Raw genomic sequence first — 22,840 nt, forward strand, 5'->3', positions numbered from 1 at the left:
CCATCTTGAATGAGTCTGTTGTCAAAGGTTTAACCACTAATTCAAACTTAACCAATGTCCCTCGGAGCCGGTTTGTTACTTTCAAGAGACCTGTATTGCATAACAAATATCAATAAATTTTATTGCACATTAGATATATATATATATATATATATATATATATATATATATATATACATATTCTGACCAACAAGTAAACCTAATAGCAAAGAAACCATAAATCAGTAAATTGTTAGAAACATTATATATCCACAGTCTAAATTACAATTATCAAATTATATAAGCTGAATATAAAGTTTTACATTCATACCACATGCATAATCTCTCTGGGTTTTTTTGGGGTTTTTTGTGTTTTTTAAATAGCAATCAGTGGTTATTTTGGCTGAGTGACTTCGACCTTTGGGACTCGAGGGGACTTAACCGGAGTGGAGTTGAATGACTGTGTATTTCCGGTTGAGCGGTTGATGCGTCTCATCACCATATGCTTCAGTTCGTCATGGCTCAGCGGACGGAGTTCAATTTCCTCATTAATCTCATTCAAGTCTTCTTCTTCCCTGAAAATACATTTCGGCTTTGAAAGCAGAAAACCGGTGCAGATCTCGGTTAGAATTTACCTTCAAGAACCCATGTGTGCCGTTAGTGGCCACTTTGGTTGTTATAACAAACACCACGCGATTACGTGGTCAGACCAAAACCTCATATTGTCGTTCTATACATTACTGAGTAATGACGATTGGTGCTCACGGCATGAATGGGAGAGAATGTTGGTTTGGGTCACATCAACAAGTTTGCGGTTTTCCCCTCAGTTTTTCTCACATATCAAGCAGTTTGTTAATCTCAGCAAAGAAGGGTTAGTCCAAACACAGAAGATCGGAGATGTTTTCCAAAGGTACAAAAGTATGTACCTATATTCGGTTTCGGTGGACAGAACTACCTACTCAAGACCTGGAGGAACTACAGTGACGGTGTTGGTGGTGGAACTACCTACTCAAGACCTGGAGGAGCTACAGTGACGGTGGTGGTGGTGGAACTACCTACCCAAGACCTGGAGCAGCTATAGTGACGGTGACTGCGGCGGGAGGTCGGCGGAACTTCTTCATATCTGGCTCCTTTGTCTTTCCCTCTTTTCCTTTCTCCTTTTCCTTCTCGGGAGTTAAATTCTGCAACACGTACATTAAAAAACGTTGACGAAAATTGCACCCAATGAGTAAACGTTTCCAAATACAGACCAAACATGTTATATACATAAATATATCCCGACCCACATTTTTGTGTGCTACATACTCTTCCACTCCACATCTGTCCAGTCATTCCACCCTTGCCCCTCCAGTCAGTCTTCATTTGTGGTGGAGTACCCATGCGGTTAAAGAGCATGCGCGTTACACCGGAAATCCACGTTTCTTTCGGATTTCCCTGGAGCACATTTCTGGTTGCCGTGATGTTGCTGGAATATTGCTGAAAGCGGCGTACACAGACCTCCCTGACTCCTCTCATTCCAATAACTGACCCTCATCTCTATGAAGTGCTGCAGGTGTAGAAGCTCCATCGTCCGCTGTTCGATGATGCCCATGTACAGAAGGATGTTCTTCTCCGTGACGCCCGCTTCGCTCCCCAGCATCTCGTTGATCGGGGTCCTATTGCAGCCCAGACAGCGGAACAGGGAGGTAACTCCATCCGTCAGCTCGTCTAGAACCTGTGACATCTCCACGATCTTCTTGTCCGCTACATCTGCCTCCTTCCCCGACTGGGTGCTCTTGTCCTGTAGGTGTTTGGATCAGTACTGAGCTATTTATACGAAAACCATAGGAAAAAAACAGCTAAGTGAGGGTCCCTTCTCCTGCGTCAAGTTGACATTTCCGTTATCTATTCTAACTACTAATGTACGAATCATCTGTGTGACGTCTATGAACATGAACCAGGGCCCCATTCCTCAAAGCGACAGTAGCACTAAGACAGTCGCATGTTAAAGCAAGGGAGTTGTTATCAACATAGCGCTGCGATCGCTCTGAGGAACGGGGCCCAGTCCTCTAAGTTTAACGTAATCTCGACTCCATCTCGCAATATCGTCAGTTTGGAGCGTGCAAAGGGTAAACAACCTTAGGTTTAAATGATATATATATCACTGCTTCGCAACGTAAGTGACATCTTCATACCAGAACTTCAAACAACCATGATTGTCAAGGAAGGATTTTATCAGCAGTGCATCCCTTCATGTATTTGTGGACGCTGAGTTATGTAATTTTCTCTATCTGATATACCGATCTCTGCTTCTGCTTGATCTCGAGCAGTGAGGTGGCTATTCCTTTAATTACCCACAAGAAATAATCGAGTTAAAAACAACAGCGATCCTCTCACCTCCAGCTCCTTCAGCCAGACCTTTCTCTCAGCCTCCATCTGGACATCCTCCTCCTCAAAGCGGACGATCTCCGACTTCATCAACCCTATCTCTTCCTGGAGCTTGTCCACCTCGTCGTTCAGCTCGTTGACGTAGTTGAACAGGGCGAAGTTCTCGTCCTCCCGCCGCAGGAACTCGGTCATGATTTTGAAGATGTCCTCCTCTCCCGTGGCTTCCCTGATCTCAGCGAATGCCTCCTCGTACGACAAGATCTGGTTGTTCTCGATGTCCACATCTCGCTCTCCCTTCACTGCAAGTAACGGAAAGACAACTCAGCCAAACATCTCGTCCACAAATGGGGTGGTGGGGAAGCCAAGTGGTTAAAGCGTTCGCTCGTCACGCCGAAGACCAGGGTTCGATTCCCCACTTGGGTACAGTGTGTGATGCCAATTTCTGGTGTACCCCATCCTGATAGAAAAAGCTGGAAAACTGATAGAAAAAGCGCGTAAGGTTCAATTTCAGTACTCTGTACCAGACTTGTTTGGGTTTTACTTAGCCCGGGTGCAGTCTTAAATTCATATTTTACAAGACGTACGTAACGTCTCAAATTAATTTAAGAATTGTGTTTTTATATCAAGCATACTTGTGATGTTGACAAAGGAAGAGTTTCAAAATTACCGACAAGGGCACTGAACAAGTCAGATAACCCTACTATATTGTATGCATTGGTCTACAGGCTGTATTGTGTACAGTGTCGGCTTTGGTTGAAGCATGTCATCACATCTCAGTTACTGATATCAGTTACCCGTCAAATCAGTCTGTGGGTTGGGTGGTCCAATCTGATTATTTACAATCCGTCGTCATGAAACTGGACTGTGTCGGCGTTCAAAAACAACCCAACAGGCTCACTTGCTAACCGCTTTGCATCAATCTATTGCCGTCACGTGAGCATTTGTCTAACGCTGTGTAGTCTTCGTAATGTACCGTGTGGCAGTGTTGTAACCACATGTCAACAATGCAAACATCAACGGTCTACCGTGCAGAGTGTGCGACCGTCTACTGGTTGTGTTGCAAGCATAAGTCTACAACGTGATCAGCTGGACCTAGATTTTCGAAGCTCGTTTAGCGCTACGATAGTCGTAAGTTAATGTTAATGTATGGCACTTACGACTATCTTCGAGAAAGCTTGGAAAATCTAGTCCCAGTGGTCAAGCCACGACTATCTGCCTTGCTCCACTTACTGCCCTTCTTCTTCTTAGCGTCCTCCTCCTCCTTGTACTCGCCGCGGTCGTTGGACTTGATCATCATGAACTCCTTCAGCTTGTTGTCGTGTTCGATGATACGCTGTAGCTCTCGCATCTCCATCTCGTGCTGCGCTGTGTCCTTCTCGCTCCTCTCCTTCAGCGCCAGCATCTTGTTGTACGCCTCGTCCCTGCCACAGTAAGTGATGATGTGTTTGAGTGAGTGGTGACGCGTTTGAGAGAGAGATGGCGTTTGAGAGAGTGATGATGTGTTTGCGTGAGTGGTGACGTCTTTCAGTGAGTGATGGCGTGTTTGAGAGTGAGTGAGTGGGAAAGTGCTTGAGTGAATGAGCCGTGTTTGAGTGAGTGCTTGAACGAGTGAATGCGTATGCGAGTGTTTGAATGCGGGAGTTTTTTTAAGTGAGTACGTGAGTGAGTATAGTAAGATACCCGGTGCAAAAACACTTTCGAGAATAGACTCAGTTATACTTTGGGGGTTGTTGCTTCCTCTACTCCTTTATGCGAAAAACATGTCGCTGAGACCCATTCCTGGATAGGTTTGCTGTCATGTGCTCAACGATAAACCCATCTTGATGTCCTTACAGGGTAGATGAAGTAGCTTACTGGTTAAAGCGTTTGTTCGTCACGCCGAAGACACGGGTTCGATTCCCCACGTGGGTACATTGGAGCCCATTTTAGGTGTACCCGGTCGTGATGTTGCTGGAATAGTGCCACAAGCGGCGTAAAACTAAACTCACTCACTCACTCACTTCAGGGTTACGTGTTCCAAGGAATCTCCCAGCCATTAGCACTTTGGTAAATTTCGACATTGTTTTGTTGCTTTTGAAACGGCGATCACGGCATTGTCCCTTCTGGGATTCCATACGCACTACACATCACTAGACCCCCTATGCATACCTTTCCTCATACGCCTGGGACGCCTCCTCGATGATGAGTGACATGTCTTTGCGCATGTCCTCCAGGTCAGTGTTGAGCTTCCGGAACAGAGTGTCGAACACAGACTTTTCTTGCCGAAGGTGGTCGATCTCCTCGCGGAGACGTGTGTTCACCGCCAGCTGGTTGTTGAACTTGACCATTGCCTGGAGTAATGTCATTTTGGATTTTGGATCAAATTTTGATTATATCAAGAAGATCTTCGTGCAAAAGACAGAAAACATATTTCCAAGAATTACTAAGCAAACGAAAGCAGTCGTTTCAGAAATGATCAAAAAGCATAATTAGAACCGAAATAAAGATACTGCTAGCTGTACAAACAAAACAAAAACAAAACAAAAAACCCAAACAAACAAACAGCCCCATAAAAACAAAAGCAAAACAAAACAACAACAACAAACAAAAAACAAAAAAAACCCCAGTCTATCGTTACCTGAACGGCCCAAAATGGGTCCGCTTGAGTGCGCAAGACTATTGTTTCAAAATTCTTTTGTATAAAGTGGATGAGTGAATGAGTGTTTTACACCAATGCAGCAATGTTGATGTAATATCATTTCAGAGGACACTAGAGAATGTGGTGTTGCTGTGTTAATGAACATACATACGTATACTGTTATTATAGTTGAGGTATCATTTACAGCGTTTCACTTCATTGAGTTCTTTCATATATGGAGCATATAAACGTGAAAACGCGTTTATCACTCACCGGTTGAAGATATCGCTGTTTGATAATTTTACAAACTTGTCACACATTGTGCAATAGCATCGCGTGATGCCGTAGGTATGTCATCAAAGTGATTTACTGTTATGACGTCATAATGCTGACACCTCTGTCACAATAGTATTAGACCTTGCTTGACTCGCGGAAAGCTGAGTGTCACATCTACTCCTACTTGCTTTCGTTCGTTAGATACCAAACCATTCACTCGTTTCATAAATATGGTAATACACAGGACATAGTTTAATATTCTTTATGCATGCGCATTCCATAAAATATTGAAGACACACATTATGCCAGCATCTCATGGCAAGATCTTTCTACACATCTAATGGTAAAAAACTGTTAAAGAAACATGTATCAAAACGTATCAGAACCAAGTTAATGATTGGCTGCTCTACGTTTATAACCTCAGGTCATCTTAGGAGGTACTACATTCCTGATTGCAGTTCTTTGGTGCGTGCGCGGCTGTCGAATTCACCCACATTTGTGTCGAAACTCTGGCCCCAATTTCTAGAAACAAACTTACGTTTTGCCTCAAAGCTCAAACTGAGGTTGACAATTTGAAACAGCTGAATTTTAAACCAACTGCATGTTTTAAATAAAAAAAGGTTCAAACCACTACTGAAATCTGTCCACAAAACTCAGATTGTGTACTAAGTTTGAGTTTGATACCGATTTCTATTCATTCTGTAAAATGAATGTTCCTGTCTTTTCTCAAATTTGAGCAAAAAGCTGAAGTCAAAAGTTTGTTGCGAGAAAGCGGGGCCTGATGTCCGAGTGTTATAAACACCAACCTTCACAAGTCACCTATCTTGCTTAAATCCTTCGTAAGTTGAAGGTCACACCAAACATGGTCAGAAATCTGTAAGCCAGATGGCTTCACTTATGACACCTTTGGGTTTTTAAAAAATGATATTCCATATGGATATTGTGAATGAGTGAGCTCAGTTTTACGCCGCGTTTAGCAATATTCCAGGGCATCACATATCGTGCCCGTGTGGGGAATCGAACCCGGGTCTACAGCGTGACGTGGGAACATTTTACCCACTCCACCGCCCCTATATAGATATCGATAGATATGTAATTATCGATGGGAATCCCTCCGACTGCACATTGAAGCAGGGCTGGACAGTAACACGCCTACACCCGTTGAAATAAGAACTTGTCCCCTCAGTGAAATTGAAGAATATGATTTTTTTTTATTAAATGTATGTTAGTTTGTACTGAATTAAGAACAGCTTTGGTTTCAGTAATGCAGCACTTGATGACAATAAAGATCTTATTTATCAACTTCTTTTAGCTAGCATGCTTTTATCATACTCTTACCTGGGTGAAGGAAAATCAAGTTCTATGGATAGTCAGCTTCCTTGTTGCAGTGAGTGCGACGTTTAGGCGCAAGTACTAACGGCGTTATCACGTTTCGGCGTAGGTACTAACGGCGTTATCACGTTTCGGCGTAGGTACTAACGCCGTTGTCACGTTTCGGCGTAGGTACTAACGCCGTTGTCACGTTTCGGCGTAGGTACTAACGCCGTTGTCACGTTTTGGCATAGGTACTAACGCCGTTGTCACGTTTTGGCATAGGTACTAACGCCGTTGTCACGTTTCGGCGTAGGTACTAACGCCGTTGTCACGTTTAACGGCATGATAACGGTGTTAGTACCGACGCCGAAACGTCGCACTCATTGTAATAAAGAACTTGACTCTCCATAGACTTCGTTTTTCATTCACCTATACAACTTCTAAATGTCTCTCGCAGAAGTCTTAGCTGGACTCCGTTTTGACAAAACTCTCGTAAGCCCAAGATCTCGTAACTTTTCTCGTAGCATTTGCACCTCCTATGTTACAGCATGCCAGGTACAAATGCTACGGGAAAAGTTACGAGATCTTGGGCTTACGAGAGTTTTGTGAAACGGGCCCCTGGGTGGTAGAGACAATTCTTAGCTGGGCTCCGTTTTGACAAAACTCTCGTAAGCCCAAGATCTCGTAACTTTTCTCGTAGCATTTGCACCTCCTATGTTACAGCATGCCAGGTACAAATGCTACGGGAAAAGTTACGAGATCTTGCGCTAACGAGAGTTTTGTGAAACGGGCCCTTGGGTGGTAGAGACAAGTGAGCGATTTTCTGTCAGATACCAGTTACCTTAAAAGGAGTTGGTTCAAAATACGTCTGATGAGATGTAAGACAAATCTGATACTCATGTAATTATCTCTGTGTGCTAGGGTCCCGTTTCATAAAGAAATACCTGTGCTGTCGTCTAGTACTGCTGCAAGTTTACGTTAAAGTTCAAGAGTTAGACAACCTCAGCGATAAGAGTGCTGTGTATAGCCTTGCCCTGCTCCATAAACGGTCCTTCTACATTAAAGTTCAAGAGTTACCTGCTCCACAAACGGTCCTAGGTTGCTATTCTTCCATATTAAAGTTCAAGAGTTACGGTCAACCTAAGCACAAGAGATCGCTTTGTGAAACTGGCACCCGACCTTGGTGTCTCACTGACCTTGTCGTGTCTATTCTCTATGACCTTTGTCTTCTTCAGCATCATCTTGTACATGATGGGTCCCGATTTGCTGCCGTTGAGACTCCTTTGGTGACAGATGTCTTTCTTCACTCGGACTAGCTGGGAACAAAAAGGTGTAATACCGAAACTGTCCCTCGCTAATGCTCCACTCTACCCTACGAGTTTTGTTCATCTGATTCTCAAGATACTTCTGCTGTGCCTACCTCATCTAACCTCCCTCCCAAAATATGAGTTACTTGCACTCTGTCGTCAGCGCAATTTAGTCAAAGCACGCCATGCCGAAATTTACATCTATTCTGTCAGTAGTTCAACACATGTCCACATCCAGGTTACAAACACTCTGTCCCTCAGTCAACTGAGATAAAGCCACGCCCAAGCCCACGCCAAAATTACAAATATTTTGTCCTTCGGTCAACGAAGACGAGACACGCCCACACCCAGGTTAAAACAAATCTACTCCCAAGTTAAACATATTTTGTCCTGCGGTCAATTAAGACAAAACCCGGCCATACCCAAGTTACAAATACTCTCAGTAAGCTAAGGCAAGACACGCCCACATTCATGATACATCTAGTTTGACTCTAGTTCAACTAAGACAAGTCCCGCCTAAAACCCCTGTTACAAATACTCTGTCCCTCGGTCAGCTAATACAAGACACGCCCATATCCGTGCATCGATGATCATCGAATTACGTACATCGATACTCATTATGTCAGTCACTGGATTACCTGTACAAACAAGGTTATTCACAGACAGCGGGCACATAGCTGGAATACACCAGAGTGTGGCGTTAAACAAGCAAACAAACAAACACCTCTGACTGTAGCTGGGCGATCTTGCTGCGCTCCGTGTCACACTGAGAGTTCAAGGTATCCGCAGCTTCTGTTAGTTCCTGCAGGCGAGCTGTGTTGTCCTCGTCCTTCATCTCGTTCCTGTCGCTCTGAGACAGACGCAGGACCGTGGTCATCTCTCCATTCTCTTGCTGCAGAGCCCGGATGACCGACCTGTGCACACATGCACATTGTTGTCACGTACCCTCGAGAGCTATTACCATACCCTTTTTAACTATTATTTTCAAAGGTTTGAATATGAAAAACACATATGGTTAGCTGTTCATGTATTTCAAGTTTGGGAATTCAGTAGTGTTAAGTCAATATACCATCATCTCTCATTTATTCACCCCCGAGCTCCCTCACAGTGTTTCGTGTGCTCTTAGGTCCTTTATCCAATTACCTCAATTTGAAATTGATCCTGTATCTCACAAACGAACGGATATGTACGCCTATTTTTTTCAAAATGCCATCAAAACTTTCACAAATGAGCAGTATGATGTTCAGTGAACCTTGAACGCGCACCGGAAGGCGCACGGTTTCAGGAGCAGTGAGCAGCGCAAGAATACATGACATCACAAGATGTGATGTCATAGACAATAAAAGATAGCCCAGTTTCACATGACTCCTATCCTGTCAGAAGCCCAGTGTCAATCTCTTCTTGGTTTAGCTGCCCTCGTGCCCAGAAACCTGAGCTTACAACGGTACTGTGCAACAATTACGTTCCTCATTGCTAACCTGCCACCAACCCCTCTGGAAATCTTTTTTATTTCCGGTAGAGCGACCTCCACCTTGAAACACTCTACTCTAAGCCCACCAACCCACCCAGTATTCATAACTCATTGCTTCTCGACCATCCCCGTTCATTGTACACTCTTTTCTCTTGTACAGTACTCCGGTACTCTTTCCTCATGTCCCACAGAACGCCATCCTGCCCGGTAAGTGCCCCCATTCCCCCAGACCACCTTCCGGTGCCCTTTGCTCAAGCCACTTACTTCTGTTTCATGAGGACGTTGCATGTCTCCTCTGTGTATGCGCGCCTGTCCCCTTCCAGTAGTCGTAGTTGTCGTTGCAGCCGGGCCAGTTCCTGTCGCAGTGTCCCTTCCTCTCCGAGGTCCTCTCCTGAGTCGGGGCGCTCCGCTATTCCCCGCGGCATCTTTGAATCTGTTGTGGCCTGTGAAAATAGTTCAGTAAGTATTGTTTTCCGTCGCGATCAGATGTGACACGTCGTTTATTTGATCACGAAACGTGGATTGCGCAAACCAATGGGTAATAGCATCGACATAAATTACAACGGTGTAACATCTTTGTGTTACATTTTCAATCATCTGAAAGACCCGTGAAGGTCCGGGGTAGAATTGGCCTTCAGCAACCCATGCTTGCTATAAAAGGCGACTATGCTTGTCGTAAGAGACGACTAACGTGATAGGATGGCCATGCTCGCTGACTTGGTTGACACATGTCGTCGGTTCCCAATTGCGCAGATATAGGATCATGCTGTTGATCACTGGATTGTCTGGTCCGGGCTCGTTTATTTACAACCGCCGCTATATAGCTGGAACATTGCTGGGTGCGGCCTAAAACTACCCTCATTCACTCCATCAACTGAAAAAGATAAAAAACCACATCCACTATAACGGAATACAGATTAGTTAATGCACCCGAAACCACCGTCCGCACCAGCCCAGTTGCAAAAACGAGAAGGATACAGGCAAGGGCAAGGGTGACAAAGATAATAAAAAGACTCGCAGCTTTTTCCCGTACTTTTTCCCGTTCTACCATGCATGTCTAACGATATAGTAAGTATCACACCCAGTCGGAAACACAGTGGCCCAAGTATACATGTACCTAGACCACAAGGCTCTTAACAACACCCGAAACGTCAAGGTTAGAACTGATCTTCAGCAGCCCGTGCTTGTCGTAGGAGGGGGATCGGGTGGTTAGGCTCGTATCCCAACTGCGTAGATATAGGGGATATTAAACGAACTGTAATACCAATTTTATTAAACGAACTAATGATTTGGAATCAAACGAGCGAAAGTTCAATAAAAAGGGTATTACACGGTTAGAGTGTATTATTCTGTTTATTACGGTAGAAACATAAATTAAAACTTTAACATTAAAAACAATTATCTTAAATTAAATTAAAACAATAACTATTATGACGTCACGCGTCAAGCTGTATTACACTAGTGTAATATATAGAGGATATTAAACGACCTTCCGTGTAATACCATTTTTATTAAACGAGTTAATGATTTGGTATCAAACGAGCGAAAGAATTGGTTGGGATGTTTTCGAAAATACACTTAGTGCGCTTTCCGCCATATTGGATAGTGTTTACAAAATCACGTTTCGACAAGGCCGATATTGAGACGCCTATTATATGAGGTATACTTCATAGTCTGCTGCGACAAATGCATCATTGAATTTTCCACACATCATAGAATCAAATTACAAATGGTCTTTGTCACCAACACCAACAGTCTACATAAAACGAACGAGAACGAACGCGGTGCTCGAAAGACTGTGTTTCAAATGTAAACAAAGAAAAAATCCGATTTTACACTACGTGACATTTTCGGAAATTTTCCAGCATCCAGCAGTGTAATCATTGCTTACAATGGTTAAGTACGCCTAGAATATTAAGTTGAAGAGTATCGCAGCAAGAAATAGCAAGTTAAAAAAATATACAATGCAATAATTTAATGATTCATAAGCAACTGTCAAAGTATCCGTGCAACGTGACGCCATGACTGACGCAAAATCAAGCAGAACGACAACGGTACGTATCGGCATTTCTGGCTTCTCCCGTCATTTACATTGAAAACGATAAAATCATATAACAAAACACAGATACTCAGAATAATTCTGATTAGTTACATCTCAAATTTATGTTCAAAAGATCCCTGAATCAAGGCAAGAGTCCTCGCAAAATCCGATGTACCCTTGTCAGCAAAGCCGCCATTTTGAAAGAAATCGGTCATGGGTAGTGATGTCACACGTCAACATTGTTGCACATATTAGACAATTTCTTTGAGGTGAAGGTCGGTTGAACAAGAGTAAACACAACGTTCATATCATTCCGATTGCACTTTCAGTATTGTGATGTATATTTTGCGTATTTTGACCAGGTGCCTGTTTGTCAAAAACGTTCTGAAACATATTTTGATAGCAACGAGGATATCTAACTCAATATTTATACGAAAACTGCTTAAGAATATATAACACGTCATGTCTTAATTTGGACAAACCTTACGTACACAATCTAATAGTTCTCTCTTTTTACCTTTCATTGCATACCTATGAAGAGAAATAACATAATCATAAATGTTTATATCCCAAATGAACAATCATTTACGCTAAATTGATGCCACGTGTGCACGTGTTGCACACAATAAGATACGTGGTAAAACCGTCTAATTGTTGATATATTCAGGACACTATTTCGTTTTGTCTAAAGTGTGTTGAATTCTGTCATAGTAGCCGAGACCTTTGACGTATTCAATGGAAATTAGGTGAGATATATACAGCAAAGCAGTGTCGTCTTTTTCCGACGTCACAAAATGCACAAAACATGCCATGACGTCAACTAAAATGTTGCATCATTTTCAGTTATGTTATTATATAATGTCATTACATTTGAAGATGTGTCTGTTACTCCGTTAGTAGTGATGTAAAATTAATCAAAATACATCTACACAAACAGTAGAATTTGGAAATCGAAGAACTAAATTATGTATTACCATCCAAATCGATTTCTCATGTAGTACATTGGTATCTTTCCTTACAAACTGTGAAACTACCAAAACGTCTCCGCTCACATTGGGGAACTTTGTATTGGAATAGGTTTGTTCACTGTGTACAAAACATTACGAAAATATACTGTCCGTATTCACAGCAAATTCTCTCTATGTGATCTTAGTTACACTGACCTTATGTAAAGCATAGCGGGGTTATGTCCCTTATGTTTATGCGTGCATCATCTCCCTGTGGACGTCATAGAAGAGAAATTATCCATTTTTGACATTTATTGCGGACCATTTTTAATATTGAGCGTATAACGTTGTGCATTAACACATAAATTCATTTCATATACATTTATGTCGTTCTGACATTAGGCTGTATTTTCTTCGCTCACACTTTTCGTAAAGATGATAAATCTAAAAAATCGTAGCAGAGTGCTTTTATTGATACACGATGAAAACGGAGAAATTTAATGATTTTTAACGCACACAAACGTTTTGGACAACATTTAGCGGTATCTATTTCTCAAATCCTTGAGGTTGTCGTAGTTATATTTATACCAACGGATGGGAAATTAAATATTCTACATTTCTGTTTAATTTTATAGCCGTACACAGATCCATGACCACGCTAGCGCAATTCCCGCACAACGTTCACTTTTCAAACCTTATGAAAATGTGCGCCTGAAAAAGAAAATCGGCATCCACAGGTTAAGGTTACGGCTAAGGTTGGAGCCCAAGTTAAGGTTGCCCTAAGGTTGTTTTGTGCAACAGGCGTATCTTTTTCTTAAGGTGATCGTAACTGTAACCTTAGTGCTTAAGGTTGATCTTAGCTAAGGTTGTTTTGAACAACGGGGCACAGGGCATTATCATTTGCAGAAGCCCGAGGTCTTTCATTAACTGCCCGACGAAGGCGGGCAGTTGAAAAGACCGAGTGACGTCACAATGCCTAATACCCTAAAATCAACTTCCTCTTCTTTAACCCCCTGGATGCCACAGGGACATATATGTCCCTCCTCTTCACTCCTCACTTTGAAGTCCAATAAAATTCTAAATATACCACGCATATATAAATACTTCACAGTTTTGAATTCTGCGGAAAATTCCCAGTTTCTTGATACCATCCACTATTATCTCAGACCAAGCGAAAGTGCTTAAAATCGCCTTTCAAAATAGGCTTCTTCGTAAATGTCGCCATTTTTCAAACTGTACAAAATCGAGATTCACAGCGTTATTTGCAGTATGTTTTGAAATGTGACAATCGGATACTTACTGGGAGTAATGAATTTCAAAAATAGCATATTAATGATCACTGATATCAAGTTTTCATGTAACCCGGAATGATAATTCTGAAACGTCACCGATGTACCCAGAATCGGTTGGGATGTTTTCGAAAATACACTTACACGAACGCCGAAGTGCGCTTTCCGCCATATTGGATAGTGTTTACTAAATCACGTTTCGAGAAGGCCGGTATTGAGAAGCCTATTACATCATGTATACTTCATAGTTAGCTGCGACAAATGCATCATTGAATTCCCCATATATCTTAGAATCAAATTACAAATGGTCTTTGTCACCAATACCAACTGTCTAGACAAAACGAAACGAAATATACTTTGTATGAAAACGAACGCTGTGCTCGAAAGACAGCGCTTGACTGAAATGTAAACAAAGAAAAAATCCAATTTTACACTGCGTAGCATTTTCGGAAATTTCCTAACATCCAGCCCTCTAATCATTGCTTACAATAGCTCAATACGCTTAGTATATTCAGGAGAAGAGTATCGTGGCAAAAAATAGCAAATTGAAAATAGATACAATGAAATAATTTGGTAATTCATAAGAAACTGTCAAACTTTTAGTGCAGCGTGACGCCATGACTGACGCAAAATCACGCAGAACGACAACGGTACTTATCGGCATTTCTGGCTTCTTCCGTCATTTACAATGTAAACGATAAGAACATATCACAATACACAGATAGTCAGAATAATTCTGATTACTTACATCTCACATTTATATACAAAAGATCCCTGAATCAAGAAAAATGTCGTCGCAAAATCCTGTGTACTCTTCTCAGCGAAGCCGCCATTTTGAAAGAAATCGGTCATCGGTAGTGATGTCATACGTCAACATTGTTGCACATATTAGGCAATTTCTTTGAGGTGAAGGTCGGTTGAACAAGAGTAAACACAATGCCCATACCATTCCGATTGCACTTTTAGTATTGTGATGTATATTTTGCGCATCGTTCAGATATTTTTTCATGAAACTGATTTCAGTATCTACGTATATCCATGTTCAACACCATATCATGTGTGGATATAAGGTATCCGTTTTTATTCTTTGAAAGCTTTTGATTGTTTGAATAATATTTACATGGGAAACTGTCTAAGTAAGTGTATTATACCACATTTTAAGCCTCTACACAAGTGTTGGAAGATCACACGTAGCCATTACTGCAACATGTGCTTTAGTTCTCGTGATGTGCAATATTCAGTACGTTGGGACAAATATTGCAGTTTCATATGAACAGGTTAATAAACAACGATTTAATTCCAACTTATAAGTAAAACGGATAATATTAATGAAAATGATTTGTACATTTTATCAAATGTAGGGGCACACATACTACTATTTAAAGGAATTGTCTTGTTCATTGTATTGGTTCGTGTCGTTTTTATAGACAAAACTATTATCAATATTAATTGACCAGGTGCGAGTTTGTCAAGAATGATTCATTATAATTTTGTTTCGATAATAAAGTCAATTCAAATTCGATCTGATGGCAGAATGTCTAACTCAAACAATATTTATACGGAAATTGTTAAAAATATATACATCAGGTCAAGTCTTAATTTGGACAAGCATTACGTCCATTTTCTAATACTTCTTTACTGAAACATCGATCTCTTTGTACCTTTCATTGCATACTTATGAAGGGAATTGATTTCATAATCATGAGAAGAAAAGTCTTTTTCCTAAATGAATACTCAATGAATATTCAGGTGTTGTGAAATTTTCATTTATGCTAAATTGATGCTAGGCAGGTGCGCGTGTTGCTCACAATAAGATATGTAGTAAAACCGTGTAATTGTTGATATATTCAGGACACTATTTCAGTGATAATACCATTCATTTTATATTTTGGCTGAAAAGTGTTGAATTCTGACACAGAAGCCGAAATCTTTTACACATTGAGTGGAAATTAGGTTAGATATATACTAATCAGCAACCAGAGTAGTCTTTTTTCGACGTCACAAAATGCACAAAACATGCTGTGACGTCAACTAAAATGTCGCATTATTTTCAGTTATTTCATTACGTTTGAAAATGTTGCTGTTACTCCGTTAATAATGATGGAAAATTGATAAAAATACATATACACAAACAGGAGAATATGGGAATCTAAGAACTAAAATATGTATCGGATAGGGACATCCAAATCGCTATTGCCTGATTTTTGATGTAGTACACTTGCATCTTTTCTTACAAATTGTGAAACTACCAAAAGGTATCCTCTCACATTGGGGAAATTTGTGTTGGAATAGTTTGGTTCACTGTGAACATCACGAAAATATACTGTCCATATCCACAGCAAATTCTCTCCATGTGATCGGAGTTACATTGACCTAATGTAAACCATAGCTGAGTTATGCCCCCTTATCTTTATACGTGCATGACCTCTCTGTCGACGTTTGACGTCATAGTAGAAAATCGATTTTTGACATTTATTGCGGGTCATTTTTTATTTTGTGAGTATGACGTCATGCATTAGCACATACATCCATTTCATATACACTTATGTCGTTCAGATATCAAGCTGTATTTTCTTCGCTGACACTTCCCGTAAAGATGCCAAATTAAAAAAATCGTAGCAGAGTGCTTTTATTGGTGCATGATAAAAAACTGAGAAATTTACTGTTTTTGAACACACACAAAAGTTTTTGACAACTTTTAGCAGTGTCTATTTCTCAAACCCCTGAGGTAGCCGCAATTATATTTATACCAACGGATAGGAAATCAAATATCCTACATGTCTGTGCAATTTCATAGCCGTACGCAGATCCAGGACCACGCGAGCGCAAATCTCGCACAACGTTCACTTTTCAAACTTTATGAAAATGTGCGCCTGAAAAAAAACTCGGCATCCAGGGGGTTAAATAATCCATACTGAGGATCCCTGAAAATGTCGTCTTCTAGGAGGTAAACAAACGGGGATAACTCTTCACAAACTAATGAAAAAAAATTAACGGAGTTGTCTTTCTTGAATGAAACCAAGCACTTGCTAGTTGGTCAAGCTTGCTTATACTAGAAATCCATTTAAACATATTCCATTCATTCAATGGCGCAAAAGTACCTTTCTAAAATAAACGGGCGATTTTACTGTCTGTTTATAGACATTAGTACAGCGCTTGATTGTATTAATCATGATATTTTACTAGAGAAGTTGAGAAGTGTTGGGCTCCAAGGGAATTTCTTAAGCATTTTGATACCAATGCCAGTGCGTGGAACTGGAAGTGGTCAGTCTCAAAAGAAGTACCGGAAATATATGCTCTGTTCATCGGTTGGCGACTCGTCCCCACAATTACAAAGAAAGATTACTTTCCAGAAGAATTCTGTGACAAAACTGGGATGAAAAGTAATTTCAATAAAACCAAGATAATAGTTTTTAGATACGGCGGTCCTCTTCGAAATTATGACAACATGGCAATTTAAAGGCGAACTAATTGAAACGTTGAACCAGCACAGAGTGAGCCAGTACAGATATTTAGGAATTGTGTTTTCGACGGAGCTGTCTAGATGTAAGGCTCAAACTAGCCTTGCTGCACAAGCAGAAAAGGCTATGTTGGCTATATACCACTACCAAAGGAAGCTCGGTGATATGTTTAAGCTGTATGAGAGTATGCTGATTCCTATATTGTGTTATGGTGCCAAGGTGTGGGGTACATCATTCAGTAAAATCACAGAAACCGTCCACACTTCATTTTGCAAGAGTTGCCTTGGGCTGTCCAAATCAACTCCCACAAATTTGGTTTTCGGAGAGTGTGTGAAAACCCACCTCCAGAGCGCGTATATGACCAGAGTCATTCTTTACTGGTGCCTTGTCGTTCATCTACATCCGTCTAGATTACCAAACCAAGCTTATGCTCTTATGTTTAAATCAGCCCCAGGCACAGGGAGAAAACTACGAACATAAAATCAGTTTTATATAAACTTGTCTTAGGGATAGTCTGGATCCAGCAGGAAATAGGAAAAACTGACATCTTCATGTCAACTTTCAAACAATGGCTAAACGATAGTTTAAGTCTAGACTGACATGTCTCTCTAAATTCAACCAATAAGTGTTCAACCTACAGACATTTCAAATCCGTGCTAAACGTTGAAGCATATCTGACACTTGGTCTTCCCTTTCAACTACGTAGAATATCCGGTGTTCCAACTTTAAAACAGAATTCGAACTAGGCCCCCATAACAATATTCCGAGTGAAGAAAAATTATGCAAGAGATGCAAGAAAATAACATCTATACCATCGGGGTCGAGTTCTGTGTGCTATTAAAGTGCCCACCATACAGTGAATTGAGGAAAACACATCTAAAACCATTCTATGTACAAAATCCAACGATGAACACACTAAAAGCTCTGCTACAATTAGCTGGAAAAAGAAATGTTGCAGAATTTGTGCTATTATCTTTAAAGTTAAAGTTGCACGGCTTATTAAAACAAAATCAGAGTTAAAGCATGCCGTATATCTGGTTCATATGCATAGATGTACTTTGGGAAAGTGGCGTTATACTGAAATAAAATCTGTCTGTCTATATTGTCTGGCCATACTATATTACACTGCAGTATTCTCCACGGGCGAGTAATAAAACCAATTATGATGATCACTGGATTTGTTGGCCGGACTCAAGTATTTACACACCGTATCCACTTCGCTGGAATGTTGCTGGATTTAAATGTTGCCGGGTATAAATGACCACTGCTTAAAAAAAAATTCATAGCGATCTCACAGGGACAATCCAGATCGTTTATCTCAGTAGCAAGTCTAACTACAAAAGTCCCGCATGGCAGGAACACGTTGCCACGGCCCGTCATGACACCAAATGACATCCTGAAGTAAAACCATGGACCTTACAACATGGACGACCTCCGTGAACATCTTCTCCAGATAAAATCAGTTCCTGGAACCTACAAATCCGTTTCACAAATCTGTCGTGAGTGAGTGGTTGAGTTGAGTTTTACGCCGCAGTTAGCAATATTCCAGCTATATGGCCGCGGTCATAAATAAATAATCGATTCTGGACCAGACAATCCAGTGATCAACGGCATGAACGTCGATCTGTGGAATTGGGAACCGACGACATGTGTCAACAAAGTCAGCGAGCCTGGCCACCCAATCCCGTTAGTCGCCTCTTACGACAAGTATGCTCGCCTTTTATAACAAGCATGGGTGGCTTAAGGCATATTCTACCACGGACCTTCATGGGTACAAGTCTCTCGTAGCGCTATGACTTTCCTAAGTCAGTGTTACAATATAGGAGGTATGGATGCAACGAGAAATGTTACGGGATCTTAGGCTTACGAGGGATTTGTGAAACGGGAACATTATCGAACGTCGCGCACTCGTGTTAAACAAGTTGTTAGCCACGTTTGTCTGCATTGTACTTCGCTGATTTGGTCGATGCATGTTGCCGTATTGGTATACAGTTAAGAATGCATCCTCTTGAAGTATTAGTTAACGGTGAATCGCAGATGAATGTTTACAGAAATTCTCCTCCGATCACGAGGTACGAAATGAGACAATTGGAATGATGCAACATTATACGATTCAGAAATATTGTATCTGGACATGTTGCAAGGGCGGAGCAGGCTCGAATATATAACAAGATACCGATAAAACTTGCGAAGCGTTGCGGGTTTTCCAGACAGTACTTCAGTTATTCTTCCATTCCTCTCACAAATATCTTCCTGAATGCTTTTGGTGCCCCGTTACAGTTAAAAGAGTCTTACATAAATATCGCACTGGGGTTAAACTTATATTAAACGTTGTTGACGAGGGAAGATGCATTTGTCACGTGACGCTAACGCTCTTTTAATTGAAAGTAATGTTCCTGAAGATGAGCTTCATATGATATTTAACTGTCAGTTGTCAACTAGAAATGGATTGATTTATTTTAGAAATATTCTACCATACCAAATGTACATATAAATGTGAAGAAGACAATTACTTGACCTAATACGCACATTGCATAACTCCCTGTTAGATGTGACGTGACTTGCTCGTAATTATTGTTGTACTTTGAGTGACATTGACACATAAACTTCTTGATAGTTTAAATTAATGTCAAGTACGCTTGACCCTAGAGTGTCGTGTCATGTCGGTTCACCGTTGAAACAGGGCGACGGTGTAGCCTAGTGGGTTCGTCGCGTTCGTCACACTGGACCCCGGGTTCCATTCCCTACATGGGTACAGTATGTGAAGCCCATTTCTGGTGTCGCCCGCAGTGATGTTACTGGAATGTTGTTATACGCGAGGTAAAACTAAAACTCACCGTTGAAACAATATCATATGTAGCTACTAATGTTTACTCTAAGTACTGAAGTGTAATAATAAGTGCTTCTCACCTAGTTTAGTGTAGGATGTCGTCAATTCATTCAAGTGAGTAGTAAATAAATCTAGATTGAAACACTAATCTAAGTGAATGATATCGATTAATCATGTTTACAGAATCCATGGTATTTGACATTTTCATAATTCTTATATAACTTTACTCACAACCCTCGATAATATATCGTTGTTTTTTGTTAAATTCAAATGCATCCTTCATTGTTGGAGAATGAAAATATGGTCGTTTGAAACTCAAACAGTAAATAATATGCTGGCTACATACCCGTGTGCAGATGACGACTCAGGGTCGGCTGTTACTTGGGAAGCTATGGTAACAAGACGTCACAATGTACGAATGGTTATGACGTCATAAACACCGATCTTCTATGACGTAATTCGCGACAGCAAAAGAGAAGAATAGGAAACGGGAAACTGGAACATGTCAAATGGTCACAAGAAAATATGGCCTCATTGACCGTAGTCAAAATGGCCATGACTCTTAGTCCAAAAATAATGGCCGTACATATTTTATTGTTTTTTGATCATTGTGTTTGAAATGCGTTCTTCACTGATACTTTAAGATTGTTACTTTATATTTAATATATTGATTTTTTTTAGATCCTGTACTTTGAGTTGTCTTTTATGGATTAGTTTGAGCTGTTTAATGACCAAGGGTTCACGCAATCAGTGATAATATTGACTTAATTCTCGAAACAGTAGTTCGTTGTGCACGCCGCCGAGTTTTTCCTTGGAAACATGTGAAAAGTAAATTGCTTGGGCACAAAAAAAGACATTTAGGTGATCTACCCAGTTAACCCAGACGTTGACATATACCCCCGGCCCCGACATATTTGAAAGGACAAATCATCTGACAGTTAATTGATGTTTTATTTGATTAAGTTTGAACCGTTTCCATGGGAGTCCTGAAACATATAAATGCCACATATCTGTAAACAGCAAAAGGCACCACTTCAAGATCTGTCTCATATATCTGCCAAGATCTGTTAAAAGATATGAAATGGTTTCCTAGTTGTACTCTGGAAACCATGCCTATCTCACCATTTTGAGCCTAAGTCAGAATTGTTTCAAGGAAACCGGGAATTAAATATGCCAAACCATTGTAAATGGAAAAAGGCACCACTTTGTGGTCTACCTCAAATATCTGCCAAGTTTTGCTGTAAGATGTTAAATAGTTTTCTAGTTGTGCTCCGGAAACGAAGCCCATCCCTCCATTTCCAGACTAAGTCAGAATCGTTTCCATGGAAACTGGAAAAATGATAAATCATAACAATCTGTAAATAGCAAAAGGCACCACTTTAGGGTCTCCCCTACACATCTGCCAAGGTTTGCAGAAAGATAGGGTAGGGGGTAGGAAATAGGCATTTACGTCTGTGATATCCTGAAATGTTTCAGTATCAGCAATTTCCAGAAGTTCAACCCCCTTAACAGCAGGGTCCAGGGTAGAATATGCCTTCAGCAACCCATGCTTGCCATAACAGGCGACTATGCTTGTCGTAAGAGGCGACTAACGGGATCGGGTGGTCAGGTCACTCACTCACTCCTTAACTGCATGGTCACAACCTTTAAGTATTCTGGTCCTGGCTAAGCAAACCGGCATGTCTCAGGAGGGGCACAGTTGTTATCAATGTTCCCTCTTCACTACAATCTTTAAAACTACACACAAAGAACTTAATTATGCACCCCTGTATTTTTGCAATGATATGTTTTCAACAGGGAGGGAAAACTTCTGCTGGTGACCACAATGGAGAAATACTATGGTGTGTTTCTCACTTGAATCGTTCCAGGACTCAAAAAAAATGGGAAAAATGATTGGAATCCGTGTTATGATAATTACACACTTAAAAAAATAACAGACTGAGTTTTATACAAAAAAAAGACCTGGAATGTTAAATGTTGAATTATTTGGTGAATGTGAACATTCAAAATGTCATTTTACCTGTCGTAAACCACTCAAGGTCAATACTGAGTGTAACCTCCATGTGACTTTATGACAACCGGCACTATTCTCCTCATACTCCATGTCAGCCTCCTGATCCTCTGAAAGGACCATGTAGACCCTTCCTTCTGTAAATCAGGTTCCAATTTGGCCTGGTTTTGTTAAGGAGGATCCTTTTGTTTCACACAACAGCCACTCATATCCCAGAAATGCCCAAAGGGATAATATTAGACCTCATTCCATCCTGAAATATCTCATGGGGTGCTTAGCTAAATTCTTTTTTCACTGATGTACAATTGATGATTGATTACGTTCCTGCATCTAGATTCTTTGATTGTTTAAAAGAACAAATAGTTATGACGTAATAGATGTAGTCTTTTAATTATCTAGAAAAAAAGAACAGGTAACTGTTTGGGCTGTTGTGTGTATTCGCCCATCTAGCTAAAACCAATTTTGCCGACTTAAGAATGGGGATCCCAGCACTATATAGTAAAGTATCATGACACTGTAAGTCAACTGACAAATTATTGTGATGTTATCAAAACACTACCCAATGATCAAAGGGCCTTGAAATAACGTCTAAATGTGTTAATTAAGAAAACACAGAGAGTGTAACTAAACAGCTCACAGTATTACATAAGAAAACATCTCAAAGTATAAGTTGAGAAAAGATGAGAAAAATCTCAAAATAATAAATAAGTAACAATCTTAAAGTATCAATTAAGGAAGCATTTCAAGAATAATACTCATAAATATGAAAAAAAATAATGTATGGCCACTTTGACTAGGGAGTGTGGCCATTTTGACTTGAGTCAATGTGGCTATTTTGACCCGTCTCTCTCTCTCCCCTGCATATTTGTGTGTGTCGGTAAAGCCCTGACAAGTATAATTGGATTTGTGAAAGACAACAACAGGCATGAA

General features: G+C 40.6%; 1 protein-coding gene across 1 annotated transcript; it reads right to left on the minus strand.

Annotated features, from left to right (window-relative positions):
• Positions 1 to 157: 157 nt before the first annotated feature.
• On the minus strand, positions 158 to 20,308 carry LOC137284270 (coiled-coil domain-containing protein 63-like). Its single transcript, XM_067816024.1, has 10 exons — positions 20,246 to 20,308; positions 9,596 to 9,774; positions 8,585 to 8,774; positions 7,750 to 7,869; positions 4,495 to 4,676; positions 3,577 to 3,767; positions 2,356 to 2,645; positions 1,508 to 1,759; positions 1,039 to 1,160; positions 158 to 554 (listed from the first exon to the last, which is right to left on the minus strand). Exons 2-10 carry the CDS (start codon positions 9,754 to 9,756, stop codon positions 374 to 376), a joined length of 1,689 nt encoding a protein of 562 aa, XP_067672125.1. The 5' UTR covers positions 9,757 to 9,774; positions 20,246 to 20,308; the 3' UTR covers positions 158 to 373.
• Positions 20,309 to 22,840: the final 2,532 nt, after the last annotated feature.

The sequence above is a fragment of the Haliotis asinina genome, chromosome 1 (genome assembly GCF_037392515.1).
Source record: "Haliotis asinina isolate JCU_RB_2024 chromosome 1, JCU_Hal_asi_v2, whole genome shotgun sequence".
NCBI lineage: Eukaryota > Metazoa > Mollusca > Gastropoda > Lepetellida > Haliotidae > Haliotis > Haliotis asinina.